The sequence below is a fragment of the Sebastes umbrosus genome, chromosome 17 (genome assembly GCF_015220745.1).
Source record: "Sebastes umbrosus isolate fSebUmb1 chromosome 17, fSebUmb1.pri, whole genome shotgun sequence".
NCBI lineage: Eukaryota > Metazoa > Chordata > Actinopteri > Perciformes > Sebastidae > Sebastes > Sebastes umbrosus.
In genome coordinates, this window is record NC_051285.1 from 23,614,064 (window position 1) to 23,626,861 (window position 12,798).

A 12,798-nucleotide genomic window follows, 5' to 3' on the forward strand; every position below is an offset into this window, starting at 1 on the left:
TGAAAGTTTGAGACAAAATATTGGCTCTAAAGATGGTGTTGAAACCCCAACCCAGTCTCCTACAAAATACAATTATACTGCATACTGCTCATGTTATTGGCCAATACTTTTTTAGGGAAGCATACAACACAGTCTCTGGCGGTTTGTGAAATAGTCACAAAATTTAATCTATTTGATTCATGTACATAGACACGAATTTCCCTTTTTTTTCATGACGCCCAGCACGACTTTCAACAACATGCGTTTTCCTACGAATGTCCAACAACACGTGACACACGTGTCAATTTCTGCTCCAGTCTTTTCAAAATAAAACTACTTAATTAGGTTTAGGAATAGATCGATTTGGTTAGGCTTAGGCAACAAAACTACTTAGGTTTAGGAAAAGATCGCAGTTTGACTTAAAATAACACCACAAGTGGCGTAACTTAAGTACGGAAGTAACGTGACAAAAACTACTTAGTTAGCTTTTGGAAAAGATCGTGGTTTTGTAAGTACGGAAGTTATGTGACAAATAAATCAAATTTGACTTGTAGTTTCACACGGGACACGAACACCGGTCTCCTGGGCGAAAGTCCTGTGTTTCCCGAGGGAGTCACAGGTGGTGTGGATGGTGGGTTATTAAAGTGGACTTACACACTGGAGACCAGGGTTTGCATCCTGAATGGTTAGGTTGAGGCAAAAAAGCACTTTGGTTAAGGAAAGATTGCGGCTCTGGCTGAATTTTCATTCAACTTCATGCTTTAAGTCCCTTTTGATTTTTTTCCACCATCTTTCCAGATCCAGTAAACTACAGACAGATATTAAAATCAATCGGTTGCTCCTAATTGGTACAATTATATGGATACACACCATTGAATGACGTCTATATGCGTGGTATCCTTATTGCAATCCCACCTCTCCTCTCTATGCTTGATTGATTATAATCTCTGTCCTCATCAGGGTCACTGTCTTGCCTTGGTTACTCCTGATCAAAATGAACAGTCTAACTGCTGATGACAGGTATTCAGATGCTCCACTGTTTTGTAGAAGCGTTGTTAAGCATGAGGGAGCTATAGGAAACAGTTTTTCTGTGTTTAATTTGTTTGCTGTGATGATCTGAACCGGGAAAAAATGTAGAAAGAAACTGAATTCTGCTCCTACATTAATCATGTTTGAAGTCTGGATCAAGTCATACTGAAAATGCTTATGTTTTAATAAGCGGTGGTACCTTTTTCTCCAGCAGCCCCTCGCCATCCTAAACGGAAAGCTAAAAATACACATGCACAGAGTGATACTAAGAGAGCCAATTGAGGAGCTTCGCTGTATATTTACACAGCTTATTAGCGTCCAATTGAGCATGTGTCAGATCCCCCCCCACCCTCGGCCTAGCTGAGCAAAAACAACATTATGCCATTCCCCCAATTTTATCTCTTCATAACTGGAATATGTTGTTCCCATTCCATTTAGGTTTTAATAGACACTTCTGCAAGAGCACTTTAAAAGCTCAAGCACCACTGAAGTGAACTCTACAGCAGATTTTACTCTCTACAGCGGTGAATTGTTTATATCTACTGTAGATGAGCTTGCAAATGTGTCCTCAAATTGGCAAACGGCAATTCAGAGCAAAATGGAGTTTGTGCAGTTGATACTATTCATAAATGACCACTGCAGAGCTAGAGCTGTGGTTGTAATCTTCTAAAGACATATTCTACTAACAGGCAATGCAAAAATCTACATAGACAGATAAAAAAAATCTATTAAAGCGTTTGAGCAATCAAGCATTTCAATCAGATCAGAAGTGTTGAAATGAAATGTGACTCCAATAACTATCATCAGGAAAGAGTGGCAGGCTGATATCTATCAGGGTCACCTAAACAGAGTGCAGTGTTGCTCAACCCCAAAGCCCACACTGCAGCAACACTCATTACCCAGGTCTCCATAGAGACAACCTCAGCAGCCCGTACTGGACCAGAGCCCTAAAAGCCTTTATTTCAGGAGGCTACATCTCTCTGTTCAGAAGAGGTGCAAAACGTACGATTCTGATGGAAGCTGCTCATTAAGCCTAATCTTTGCAGGTCTGTTCGGGGGAAAACAAACGTGCAGCAGTGAGAATACTGTCTGAGATCAACAATCGCGGCCCCTTTATTCTGCTTACAGTCAATTTAGCACGGTGCAGAAAGAAGCAAAATACAAAGAGAGGATTGTCATAATGCACCCCGGGCAATTCTAATAGCTGCCTCAAAAATGTGAATCTCTGAATCAATAGAAAAGGTCAGTGTCAAATGAGCCGAGTCTGTCGACGTGAATGGCACACTGCATCAGCAGCGACCACAAGCATAGCATTCATCACAATTACAAGTGCTGTTGCTGCCATTCAAAGTTTCCATGTAGATGTCTCTAGCAGCAGCCATTTTGCAACGCTGTTGCCTGGACCAAAGAGACTGAAAAAGCCATTCATAAGCAAAGCAATAGATCGTGCTCAGCAAACAGAGATTTTTCAGCACAGCATTTTAGTGAGATTTGAAATGGACATCGGCGTCCTCAATTTCTTGAAATTGTCTTGCCTCAATTACAGAAAGGAGTCTTTGCTACACCAGCGTCACTGCTTTTACTCCATTCTCTCCTATAAATAACCACTGCCTTCATTGAACCCTTCAGCATGGCCACAAAATGGTTTTCCTGTCATCTTAGCTTGACGCATCGCCCTCTACTCTCAGTTTACATTGTGTCCACTTTAGGTTTTTTTTAACCCCTTTCCCTTCATCTACCTTTCAAAAGATGTTTTGAATACCCCAATTTTCTTTCGAGCTGATTTCTGCCCCCCAACACACGCACATCCCACCCCCTACCCCACAGCCCCTTGTCCTCCTCATTGCCCCCCCCCTTCCTCACACACCCTTCTTGTATTCGCTGTAAAAATCAGTCACCTTTAGTCCAAAAACAAACACAATTGGCACTTATCAAACCTATCCTTTGAGGAATTCGCTGTGCACAAAATAGGATCTGGGTGCATTTTGTGAGATGTGCACTTGGGCAAGGGTGATAAGGGCTTGTCTCTTTTTTTTTTTCCAATCCAAAATGACTCCATGTCTGTGCTTCTAATATGGCGGGTGCAATGCCAGAAAAAAAGCACAGCCAACCTATTTAATCCTTTTTCTAGAAGATACTCGACAGATCTATCAGAAAGAATGCAAACATGCAATCATGTGTGCAAGTTATTTAATACTTAAAATTACAAAAAATATATACTTTAGATATTATAGCATGCAAGTAGATATTCTCAATTTTTTTCATTCACATATGGTTTAGGAGTGGATTTCTGAATTGAAAATTAATCTTAATGTCCATAATGAAATTATTTCAGTTTCATTGAGTGAATAATTGTTCTGTTTGAATGGAATTCACAGGCAGGTTTGAGATTTAAACAAACAAATGGTGAATACACCATGTGTACATGCAAATGTGTTACAACATAATTATTCACTAAAAGGTCATTTTTAATAAGCCATATATGAATGTGAAACTGTGAAAGATAAACTCCTAATATGAATATTGAGCATCTAAAAATGATCTGGGAAAATGCACCCAGACTGAGGCCCTATGCAGTTTGATAAGAAACAATGAATAATCCTTTATGCTACAAACTGGGAATGAATTAAAAATAATTACAAGGTTTTATTTTAGGGCCTAGGATTTCCTAAAATAATAATTGCACGAAAACTGAAATAACAAACACATTAAAATGCCTTGTTCCTCATGCAGCACAAGCTGCACCTATCACTCAACCTACATTTCTCCTCTCTCCCTCTGTGTGTTGTGTGTATCTCTCTGCCTCTCTCTCTATTTGATAAAAGGCTCATCTTAAAATGTTGAAAATGCAGGAGTGGTTAAACACTTAATCTCTATAAAAAGGTTGATGTGGATATGACTATATCTAACCCCCCAAAAAAGCCCCACTGCTTGTGTGCAGGACTTAGCAACAGCCTGTTCAATTTTCCAGGACAAAATAAAGAAAAAATCAATATCTTCAATGTGGAAATGCTTTACAGGATATTTAGGATATTATTTCTGTCCTGGTGGGATAATTAACATGCACTTGAAGTTTGAACGTAAATGCATCACCTACCATTCAAGATGCACTGGGAAAAGATAAGAGCCAATATCCACATGCCCCGCTCCGTTCAATATCCAAGCTTATGCTTTTTCTTCTTCTCTCCCCGCACTCTTTCTTCTTGTTATTTCTTCCCTTTTATTTCTTCAACAAGTCAATTGCAATGAAAGAAAGAAAGGGGAGCTTGCAAATCTCTCTCTCTCTCTCTCTCTCTCTCTCTCACTCGCCCTCTCTCTCTCTCTTCCTCTCTCTCCCTCTCTTTCTCTCAATCCTTCACGTTGGGAAGAAGATGAAGAGGAGGAGGTTTTGAGCTTCTTCCTGCTGCTGATTGTCTTCTGGTAGAGAGATATAGTGTATGATCCACAACTGTGCGTTTTAGTGTGTTGTTGGACGGACTGACCGCACCGCACCGCGCCTCGCCGGGCCTCAGTGCAGTCGTCCCCCCGTGTCGGAGCGCTGCTCTGCAGGGAACATGAGTGAGCTCGGCTCGGTGCGCTCCGGTCCAGGTGAGCTGTGGAGCTGCTGCTGCTGCTGAGTCAGAGGCTGGAGACGCATAGAACAAATTACTTATGCGCACACAAAACTCCACGGTTCAAACAATTAAAAAAAAAAGAGCAAACAAACAAAAAAAACAAAAAAAAAGGCTCCAAAATCGGAAAAATAAATAAATAAATAAATAAATTAGAAGTCTATATGCTGAAAACAGCCAAACATGTCATCTCAGGTATATGGAGAGAAAAAAAAATGCGTAAAAGTTGGATTTTTTTTTTCTTTTTCTCGAGGGTTATAAAAAGCGCGTGGAGTTGATTGTTGTTAGCTGCGCTGGAAACTCATTCTCTCTTCGCCGCCTCTCTCCGTCCGGCGAGCAACAAGCACACGCATCTTCCCCCTCGCAGCCGCACACACAAACTGCGCACACTCTGGTCTCCCTGCGCTTAAAAGCTGCCCTGCCTCAGAGCACTGTGGAATAAACCCTCGCCTCCTTCTCTGCAGCCGATTGTCTCCCTCTCCATTGCCTTAAAGGTGCAGAGGTGGGGGGGTGTGTGAGGGGGGTTGCACAGCTGAGCCTCTGAAGGAGAAAAAAAAAAACTCTCTTTTGTTTTAACACAGAGGTGGAGGATCAAGGTGTCCCACTCAAGAGAGGGGGAAACTGTATAAGAAAGAGAGAATTTAGCCCATGCAGGACATCCTTCTATGGTTTGCTGGTGCTAGTGCTGCTGTGGTGGTGTAGCAAGCTGGAGGATGGATGCTGAGAGAGGGAGGGGATGGAGAGGGAGGGATGGAGAGAGGGAGGGATGTAGGCTACACCTGACTGGATACAATGTAAGCATTTGGTGAGGGGGGAAAAAAAATGCTAAATTATCTTAATTGGAGGAGATCAGATCCTGTCTTTTAATGCTTTTTTCTGGATAATTTATGAGCCCTGGGGGCATTTTTGGGGATCCTGCCAGCCTTACACCCTGCATTCATTAATTGACCTTGACAACTATAAGCAGCGACCCCCCCAATGCACCAGGGGGCATCAAACAGCGGCCATGTCAGACATCCACAGCCCCCTGCATGAGTTCACCTCCATTCAAGCCACACAGGAGGAGGCTGAAAACTAAAGCGCTCCATGCTAAAGACTTAGTAATGTAAATAGATTAAGGTGTGATATTAATATATAACAATGGATCTGAAACTGTGGATTTCTTTAATGATTATTTAAACAACATGGGCCCAATAAATGTTTCCTTTTGAATCAAACATCCATGTTCCGTTTTTTCAGGCACAGTATTGTGATAAAAAAAAACACATTTGCATTATATGCTGAATATGAAATGATGTTGAAGGCACTGACACAATGGTAACTGCAGGGACATCCACTGCCATGTGACTGTTTGAATCTAGCGTGGCCCATTTATGTTCAAATACTGTAGCAGGCGAGCCGGGCTTTAGCCCCTACGCCCAGATACAGTGTCTGTCTCTTAGACTTAGCATCCACATCAGACCTGCACATGAACACGCGCTGCACCAGGAATACAGGACCTGTCACCGCCTGTCTGGCCCCTGCGTGCGCTTCCAGCCAGGCATCCCCCGAAATAAAACAGATCATTATCACCGATGGCAACCATCCGAACCAAGACGGCGGGGAGGAGAACATGCGCTATTCCTCACACATTAAATACAAAGTATTTTTTTTTGTTTGTGTTGAATTTGCCTAATCCCCCTCCCTGTCAGTCTGCCTGGCTACCAGCAGTGAGGGGGTTTGTTGTTTCTTACAGTTCTGGTGTTGTGTTTATTGTAATGTGCACGCCTCCTCTTCCTCTACTTGCTGCTGTACAGCACTGGTCTGCAGCCTGGCACTCTCAACACCCCACTACCCTTTGCAAATTATTATTAGAAACCATGCACATTTTGCTCCAGTTGCAGGCAGCTATAGTACCTACTTAGCAGGGCTGGGACGACACACCTATCTTCCGATTCATTACTATCATGCTACTTGGGTGCCGGTTCAATATGTATTGCGATTTTTAAGTTTTGCGATTCTAAAAGGAATTCGATATTATGATTTATTGTAATTTTTGTTACTTTTTTAACACTAGATCATGGGAAAAAGTTGAATCATAAACTTCTATGGACTTTTACTTTGGAATATATCTGAATTAATACACTAAAAATGTTAGATTTTCAGCATGTACGTAGTCAGAGATGTCCTGAAGTCAAATATATCATTCATCAGTCATTGTCAGACATTTTTGATTATATTTTTTTCAAGCAACCCAAAAATCAAAGAATAAAGACATTTCCCTCACAAATTAGTGGTATTTTCTTTTTAATTTACTTGGGACATGTAATGTTTTATACTTCTGGTGAATATAATCCAATCAATCTTATTTCTATATATCTATTTTGTATATACAGTTCCCTTAGATAACACCTTATTTTGAAAACCGGATGTAGTCACACGTGTATACTTCCGCCAAATTCGCCAAGTCCGTCTCTAGCTCTCCCGTCAGCTCCGTTCTCTTTATACATCCATGTTCAGCTCCATCGGGGCCGTTTGAATGCATTTAACATAAATGTCAGTATGTAGGTGTTCCACAGTTGTAGCATCAGTCGATTCGACCACGGAGATGAGAGTGGCGGCTGGCTTGAAATGATTTGTAATGAGCAAAATCCAAACAACTAAATGTAATTTATTTACTAGAGAGAGACATGCTGTTGACAAAATACACAAACAAAGCCAAGAGTACCAATGAACTTGGCCCCATTTCCTCACCAGTCTTGTTGATTCATTGCCTTTTTTTTTCTTGTCTTGCTATGTCCAATCATTCAGCCATATGGTGAATGATTATCTTCAATGTTCATCCCAATGGAGTGTTTGGGTAGAGAGATTGGATTAAAATCACTGGCTGTATGGTCATAAAGAGCTCAATCCCTATTTCTCTAATCCCCCGCTTTAACTCCATGATATGTTTTGAGGTTATGATCAAATCAAAAGGTATTATCCTCTTTAAACCCTTCTGTTATTTAAACGTTAAATCTTCACAGACATCTCTGTGACCTTTTTTAGCACTGATAAAGGACGGTACTATGATGTAAATCTGAGACAAACAGTTGTATGTACTTTTAATCTGCTGCATGGTAAAATAAACAAGGCAAAAGTGGGCTTGCCTCACACACCCCCGCTCACCGCTTGACCCCTACTAAAGTAGGGCCAAAGGTTTTGCCCTTTTGGAACTAATGGAATTAATGGGCATTAACCAATTAACTAATGGGCACCTGGACTTCTAACCCCCAAAAGGCACAACTAGATCACACTGTCAACCATCTTACCAAATTTGAAGTTCATACATGTCATGTTGTTGTGTCAAGAACTTAGTCCGTCAAGTCAGTGAATGAAAAATGTTTTTTTTGTCTTCTGGTGTTTCCGTAAAAAATTTTCATTTTCACGTCCAGATCCCACGTTGTGCAAGTAGCAAATGTACTTGCGCCCATCTGTGTGCCCATGGGTGTGTTGGTATTAAAATGAGGTGTGGTCAGGCGCATTGTTGGTAGTTCTATTTAAAGGGTGCATCATTCAGTTAGTAAGATGTACCTACATAAGCGGGTTCACAGAGGAAACACTTAATTTCCTGCATTCTGTTGAATTTTTATGCGACAATTTATGGTGGAAAAGTTTTTATTTATGTTAAGGAAAACACAAAATCCTCTGTAACACACTCAGAGGCTTCCCCAACACGTTTTTTTTCTGACAAAATGTTTCATGATGAGTCCACGAGTGCTGATTTTACGCCTTGTGTGGACTCTGTTTGCGCTCAGCACTCTGTTTGCGCTCAGCACTCTGTGTGTGCGAGTGTAGACGTAGGCTACTTCAAAGTTTGCGGGCCCTCTTCCCCTAAACGGCAGCATTCTGAGGCTGATATCTACGTGCATTACACACTGCTGTAAGCCCGTGCTTAATGCAGCCTCCCAATTCAGCACCCCCTGTCTATGGACAGCGACAAATAGAAAACAGAGTGCCCTCCTAATTAGTAAACAGAATATGAAACTCATCAATATATATACAATTACAGGGCTGTACCAAATAGTTGGAAGTTCGAATTCTAAATCAGCATTTGAATGCTGTGCAGCTTTGTTTTTTGCATGTCTATTCATTCTGTTTAAACCTGGTATTTCCGCACAGTTGCAGATAAAGATTTAGCAACACTAATATTATTAGTATTATACTATTTGTAGAATTAGATTCTAGTGGTGGCGGCTGCATAGGATTGTTTCCGACTTGTGAGAGATAAAAAATGTGCGATTAATTTGCGATTAATCACGATTAACAATGGACAATCATGCGATTAATCGCGATAAAATATCTTAATCGATTGACATCCCTAAGTCTTTATATAAAGCTTTATATTGTTCACCCTGTTCGCTATCTTAGTTTATCATGTTAGCATTCCAACATTTGCTTATTAACTAACAATTTCTCCTGCGGGGGACATGAATGTGTGTACACAATATCAACCTCATAGAAACATCACAGGATCATCAGTAGTAGCCAGATACATCTTCATGGAATGATGAATGTCACACCAATCCACCCGATAGTTGTTATAGAAATATTTCGGTGTTGGATCAGTGTGGTGGACCGAACCACTGACTTTGCCATCCAAATACAGAAATGTAGAATAGTGGTGCTCAGGGCTTAATTTGTGCCCGATCCTGCTGGAACTGGATCCGGGACCTCGCGGTTTTTAATGTCTGTGTTTCGGTACCTATTTGCGCGGATCTGGTACCTCTCGTGGTATATAAAAACTAAAATAATAACATAATAATAGCTAAGCAAGTGGGCGTTTGTGGGGAAAATGGTGAAATGAGTTTAAATAAGGGGGTGCCTGTGCGGGTGCGGCGCTGTCCATAGTACTGAAACGGACCAGAGGAGATCCATCTGCTTTCTTAGAGAGAGAGAGACAGAGAGAGAGCTGCAAACCGGTGTAAGCAGCTGTTTGTATGCGCTTACCCTGCTGATTTTGAGTGATTATTGTGAATACTCTGATTAACAAATGTAAATAAGTAATGCTTTGTTGGTGATGACAGTTCAGCTAGCACTTGTCCAATGTGCTCCAGGCACTGTGGATTTTTGATGCGTTCAGTGACCTTTATCCTCTCCCCCTGACCCGCCAGAACAACACCCTCTTTGTGTTCCGGGACATCGGGATTTACAACTTAAGCACTGGTGGTTGAAAAGCAAAGGGAGGCCGGTAACACTGCAGGTGAAATGTGAGTACAACAGCAAGTCTGTACTCATTATCAAACACACAAAGAGACCAGAGCAAGGCCTATAAAAAATCCCGAGATAGAGGAGTTGTGAAGCTGGTAGTCATGAAGGGATTCTCTGGACAGGTTTATATTCTTTATATAAAGCTTTATATACTAGATTTTCAAAATGATGTTCAGTTAAACCACTTTAATGTTGTTCTGTTTACTTTTATTCCTCTGTGATTCAGGTTTGTAACAGCTCATTTACATAATGTATGTACATGAGTTCAACAAGAAGCCAGTGTACAGTGGGGAATCATATCAATTAATCTTACCTCCAAAGAGCCAGATTCCCCAAGGGAAACTTTTATGGCTCTTATTAACAATATCTTCAAGTACTTTGATTATATTCAAACAACCCACTAAAATATATATCTGATAATGTCTTAAAGATGACCAATGATGGCAGGTTCATCTCAATCTGACTCGTAAGGAATAAGGGAGCTTTGCTGCCTGGGTCAGACTGCTGAATAATTCAAACCACGTTATGAGGTAGAAATGAAGGAACAGTAGTCTAACGTACATCCTGAGACCCTCATTTTATTAGATCATCTTTGAATCCTTCCCACTGCCCATAAATTCTGAACAGAACGTGAGACAAAGTCACAATTCAAGTTTAATGAGTCGACATGTCTCCCGCATAAAGAAATGGAGAAACCGTGTTCCCTCTGAGAGTAATTCCTTGCCATTAGAGGGTGGAAAGTGCTGTGTCTGCTTGAAAATAAGCTATGTGCCATACGCTTTCCACTGCAGGTTACACATTCAGCCTTGGATACTCTTAAAGAGTTGATATCATCAATCTGTTGATGTTCCTCCAATCAAGGAAAAGACACATCTGCAGCTTTTCCCCTCACATCTTGTGTTGTGTTGTATTCTACTGAGGTTACTGCTGATGGAGAGCTTGTTATTTCTGCCTCTTCCGTGATCTATGATGGATTTGTTAGAGCAAAATTGATGCAAAATTGTGAAAACATGACATGATGGGACCACGAATGAACAAAATTTCATGGCAATCCATCCAGTCGTCATTGAGATATTTCAGTCTGGACCAAAGTGCTGGATCGAGCGACCGACCAAGTTGACGTTTGTGCAAAATTTGAAGTTCACTCAAGCCGTTCCTGAGATACACGAGAATGGGACGGATATGAGGTCACAGTGACCTTGACCTTTGACCACCAAAACCTAATTAGTTTAGGTTGGTATCTATGACATTAGACTACAAAACAAACCCAGAGTTATGCTGTGCTTTCAGATTTAACATTTGTTTCTTTCTTTTGTATGTTGACTGATTACTGGAGAGCCAATCTACTCCAGAGAGACATTCACAAATGACTATACTCTGCTACAGATGCAAGGACTTAAAGGCCTGGTAAAGCAATAATAAATATGTATTCTGGGTTTGTCACACCCCAGAAAAATGTGTTACTAACCACCCAGCCAAATTTGGAAGGTGCATTCCCTCAATAGCGGCAAGTGAAGAGGGAAGAGCCCAGCGCCGAATCCCCTTGCGACGGACGGATCTGGGAAATGTGGCGGACGGAAGACCGCTTGCCCGTGTCGCTCGGGGGCCTGAGTCCTTCTGATCGAGGCTCAGCCTGTGGACAGTGTGAGGCCGGTAACGGCCACTGTCGCGCTGGGGTCCGGTCTTCTCAGAGTCGGGTTGTTTGGGAATGCAGCCCAGAGCGGGTGGTAAACTCCATCTAAGGCTAAATACCGGCACGAGACCGATAGTCAACAAGTACCTTAAGGGAAAGTTGAAAAGAACTTTGAAGAGAGAGTTCAAGAGGGCGTGAAACTCCACAATCCAGTACTACAATGTTCACAGTCTTTTCACATGTTTTCAGTTATTATTTTCCAACATTTAGAACGTGTTTAGAAACAAATCTCTGAATTTCCTTTACAAGACCTTTAAACCTATTTTTCCTTATATATTAGCTGCAATACACATCGTCCTAATATGCATGATAGTTCTTTTTAGGAATAGAGAACTGACTAAACGTCTGGTAGAGCCCTAGTTAACATGGCTAAAAAACACCAGTTTTCCCTTATTGGTTTCCATAATCACCCTGCCTTGTAAGGTAGCGACCAATTGAGAGGACTGAGCAGAGCTCTTTGATGGCCCATCTTAGTGGATCTATACATTGATTACACTCATTGACTACTTTGCATCTCACGGCTCAATTCACTCCTGTCCAGTCCTGATTGAGTAGACAACAGGGTCATCCAGAGGTCATTCTAGGATTTTAGGGAATTTAGGTAGCAGAATTCATAACTTGCAACTGGTGTGATTATTGAGGCACTAATATTAAGATACTGAGGTCCACTATATGACAGAGCTAACATAAGTGTTATTATCTGCTAACTTTAGGATTTGGCCAATTCTGATCTGGGTCATTTCAGCTTAGACACCTTACAAACTAACACACTGATAAACAAGAGATTTCAGGAAGATTTTACTTTCCTAAACCTTTTAACGTGCTACAAGTGATAATTCTTCTTTCCTTTCCTGAAGCTTCCTATTTTACATTTTCTCTCAGAACATCCAGCGTTGATAATTTGTTTTTAGAATAATCAGAACTTGGAGGTCATGTGAGTATTTACAGCCAGGATGGCTTAACATAAGAAATATTGTATTTCCCAGAAAGTCATTGGTCTCCAAGTTATTATTATTAATATACAAATATGTACGTAAATTTAATAATTTCCATCACAGGTAGCACAAAGATTTCTTAAATGATTATCAAAAGAAAAACCAATATCAGGGGCTGAAATTACCACCCGCCAACGCCAAATGCGGGTAAATTATTGGCAGTGGCGCGTAAAATCGTCATCCTCATGCCTCCGTGACTACGGATTCCTCTGTATTGATGCATTCCAACAGTTATGCATGCACCATGACACAACGGCATATG

At 41.1% G+C, this 12,798-nt stretch overlaps 1 protein-coding gene across 5 annotated transcripts in view; it reads right to left on the minus strand.

Annotated features, from left to right (window-relative positions):
• The window catches only part of LOC119475805 (Down syndrome cell adhesion molecule homolog), a 116,916-nt gene extending 111,675 nt beyond the window's left edge, over positions 1–5,241 (minus strand). For 2 of the 5 annotated variants that reach the window (XM_037748857.1, XM_037748855.1), the window contains exon 1: positions 4,106–5,240. In XM_037748857.1, coding sequence (XP_037604785.1) covers positions 4,106–4,148 — 43 coding nt within the window. In that variant the 5' untranslated portion in view covers positions 4,149–5,240. Of the gene's footprint in view, positions 1–4,105 lie in introns of all 5 variants that reach the window. The other 3 variants (XM_037748858.1, XM_037748856.1, XM_037748859.1) reach the window with 2 other exon arrangements.
• Positions 5,242–12,798: the final 7,557 nt, after the last annotated feature.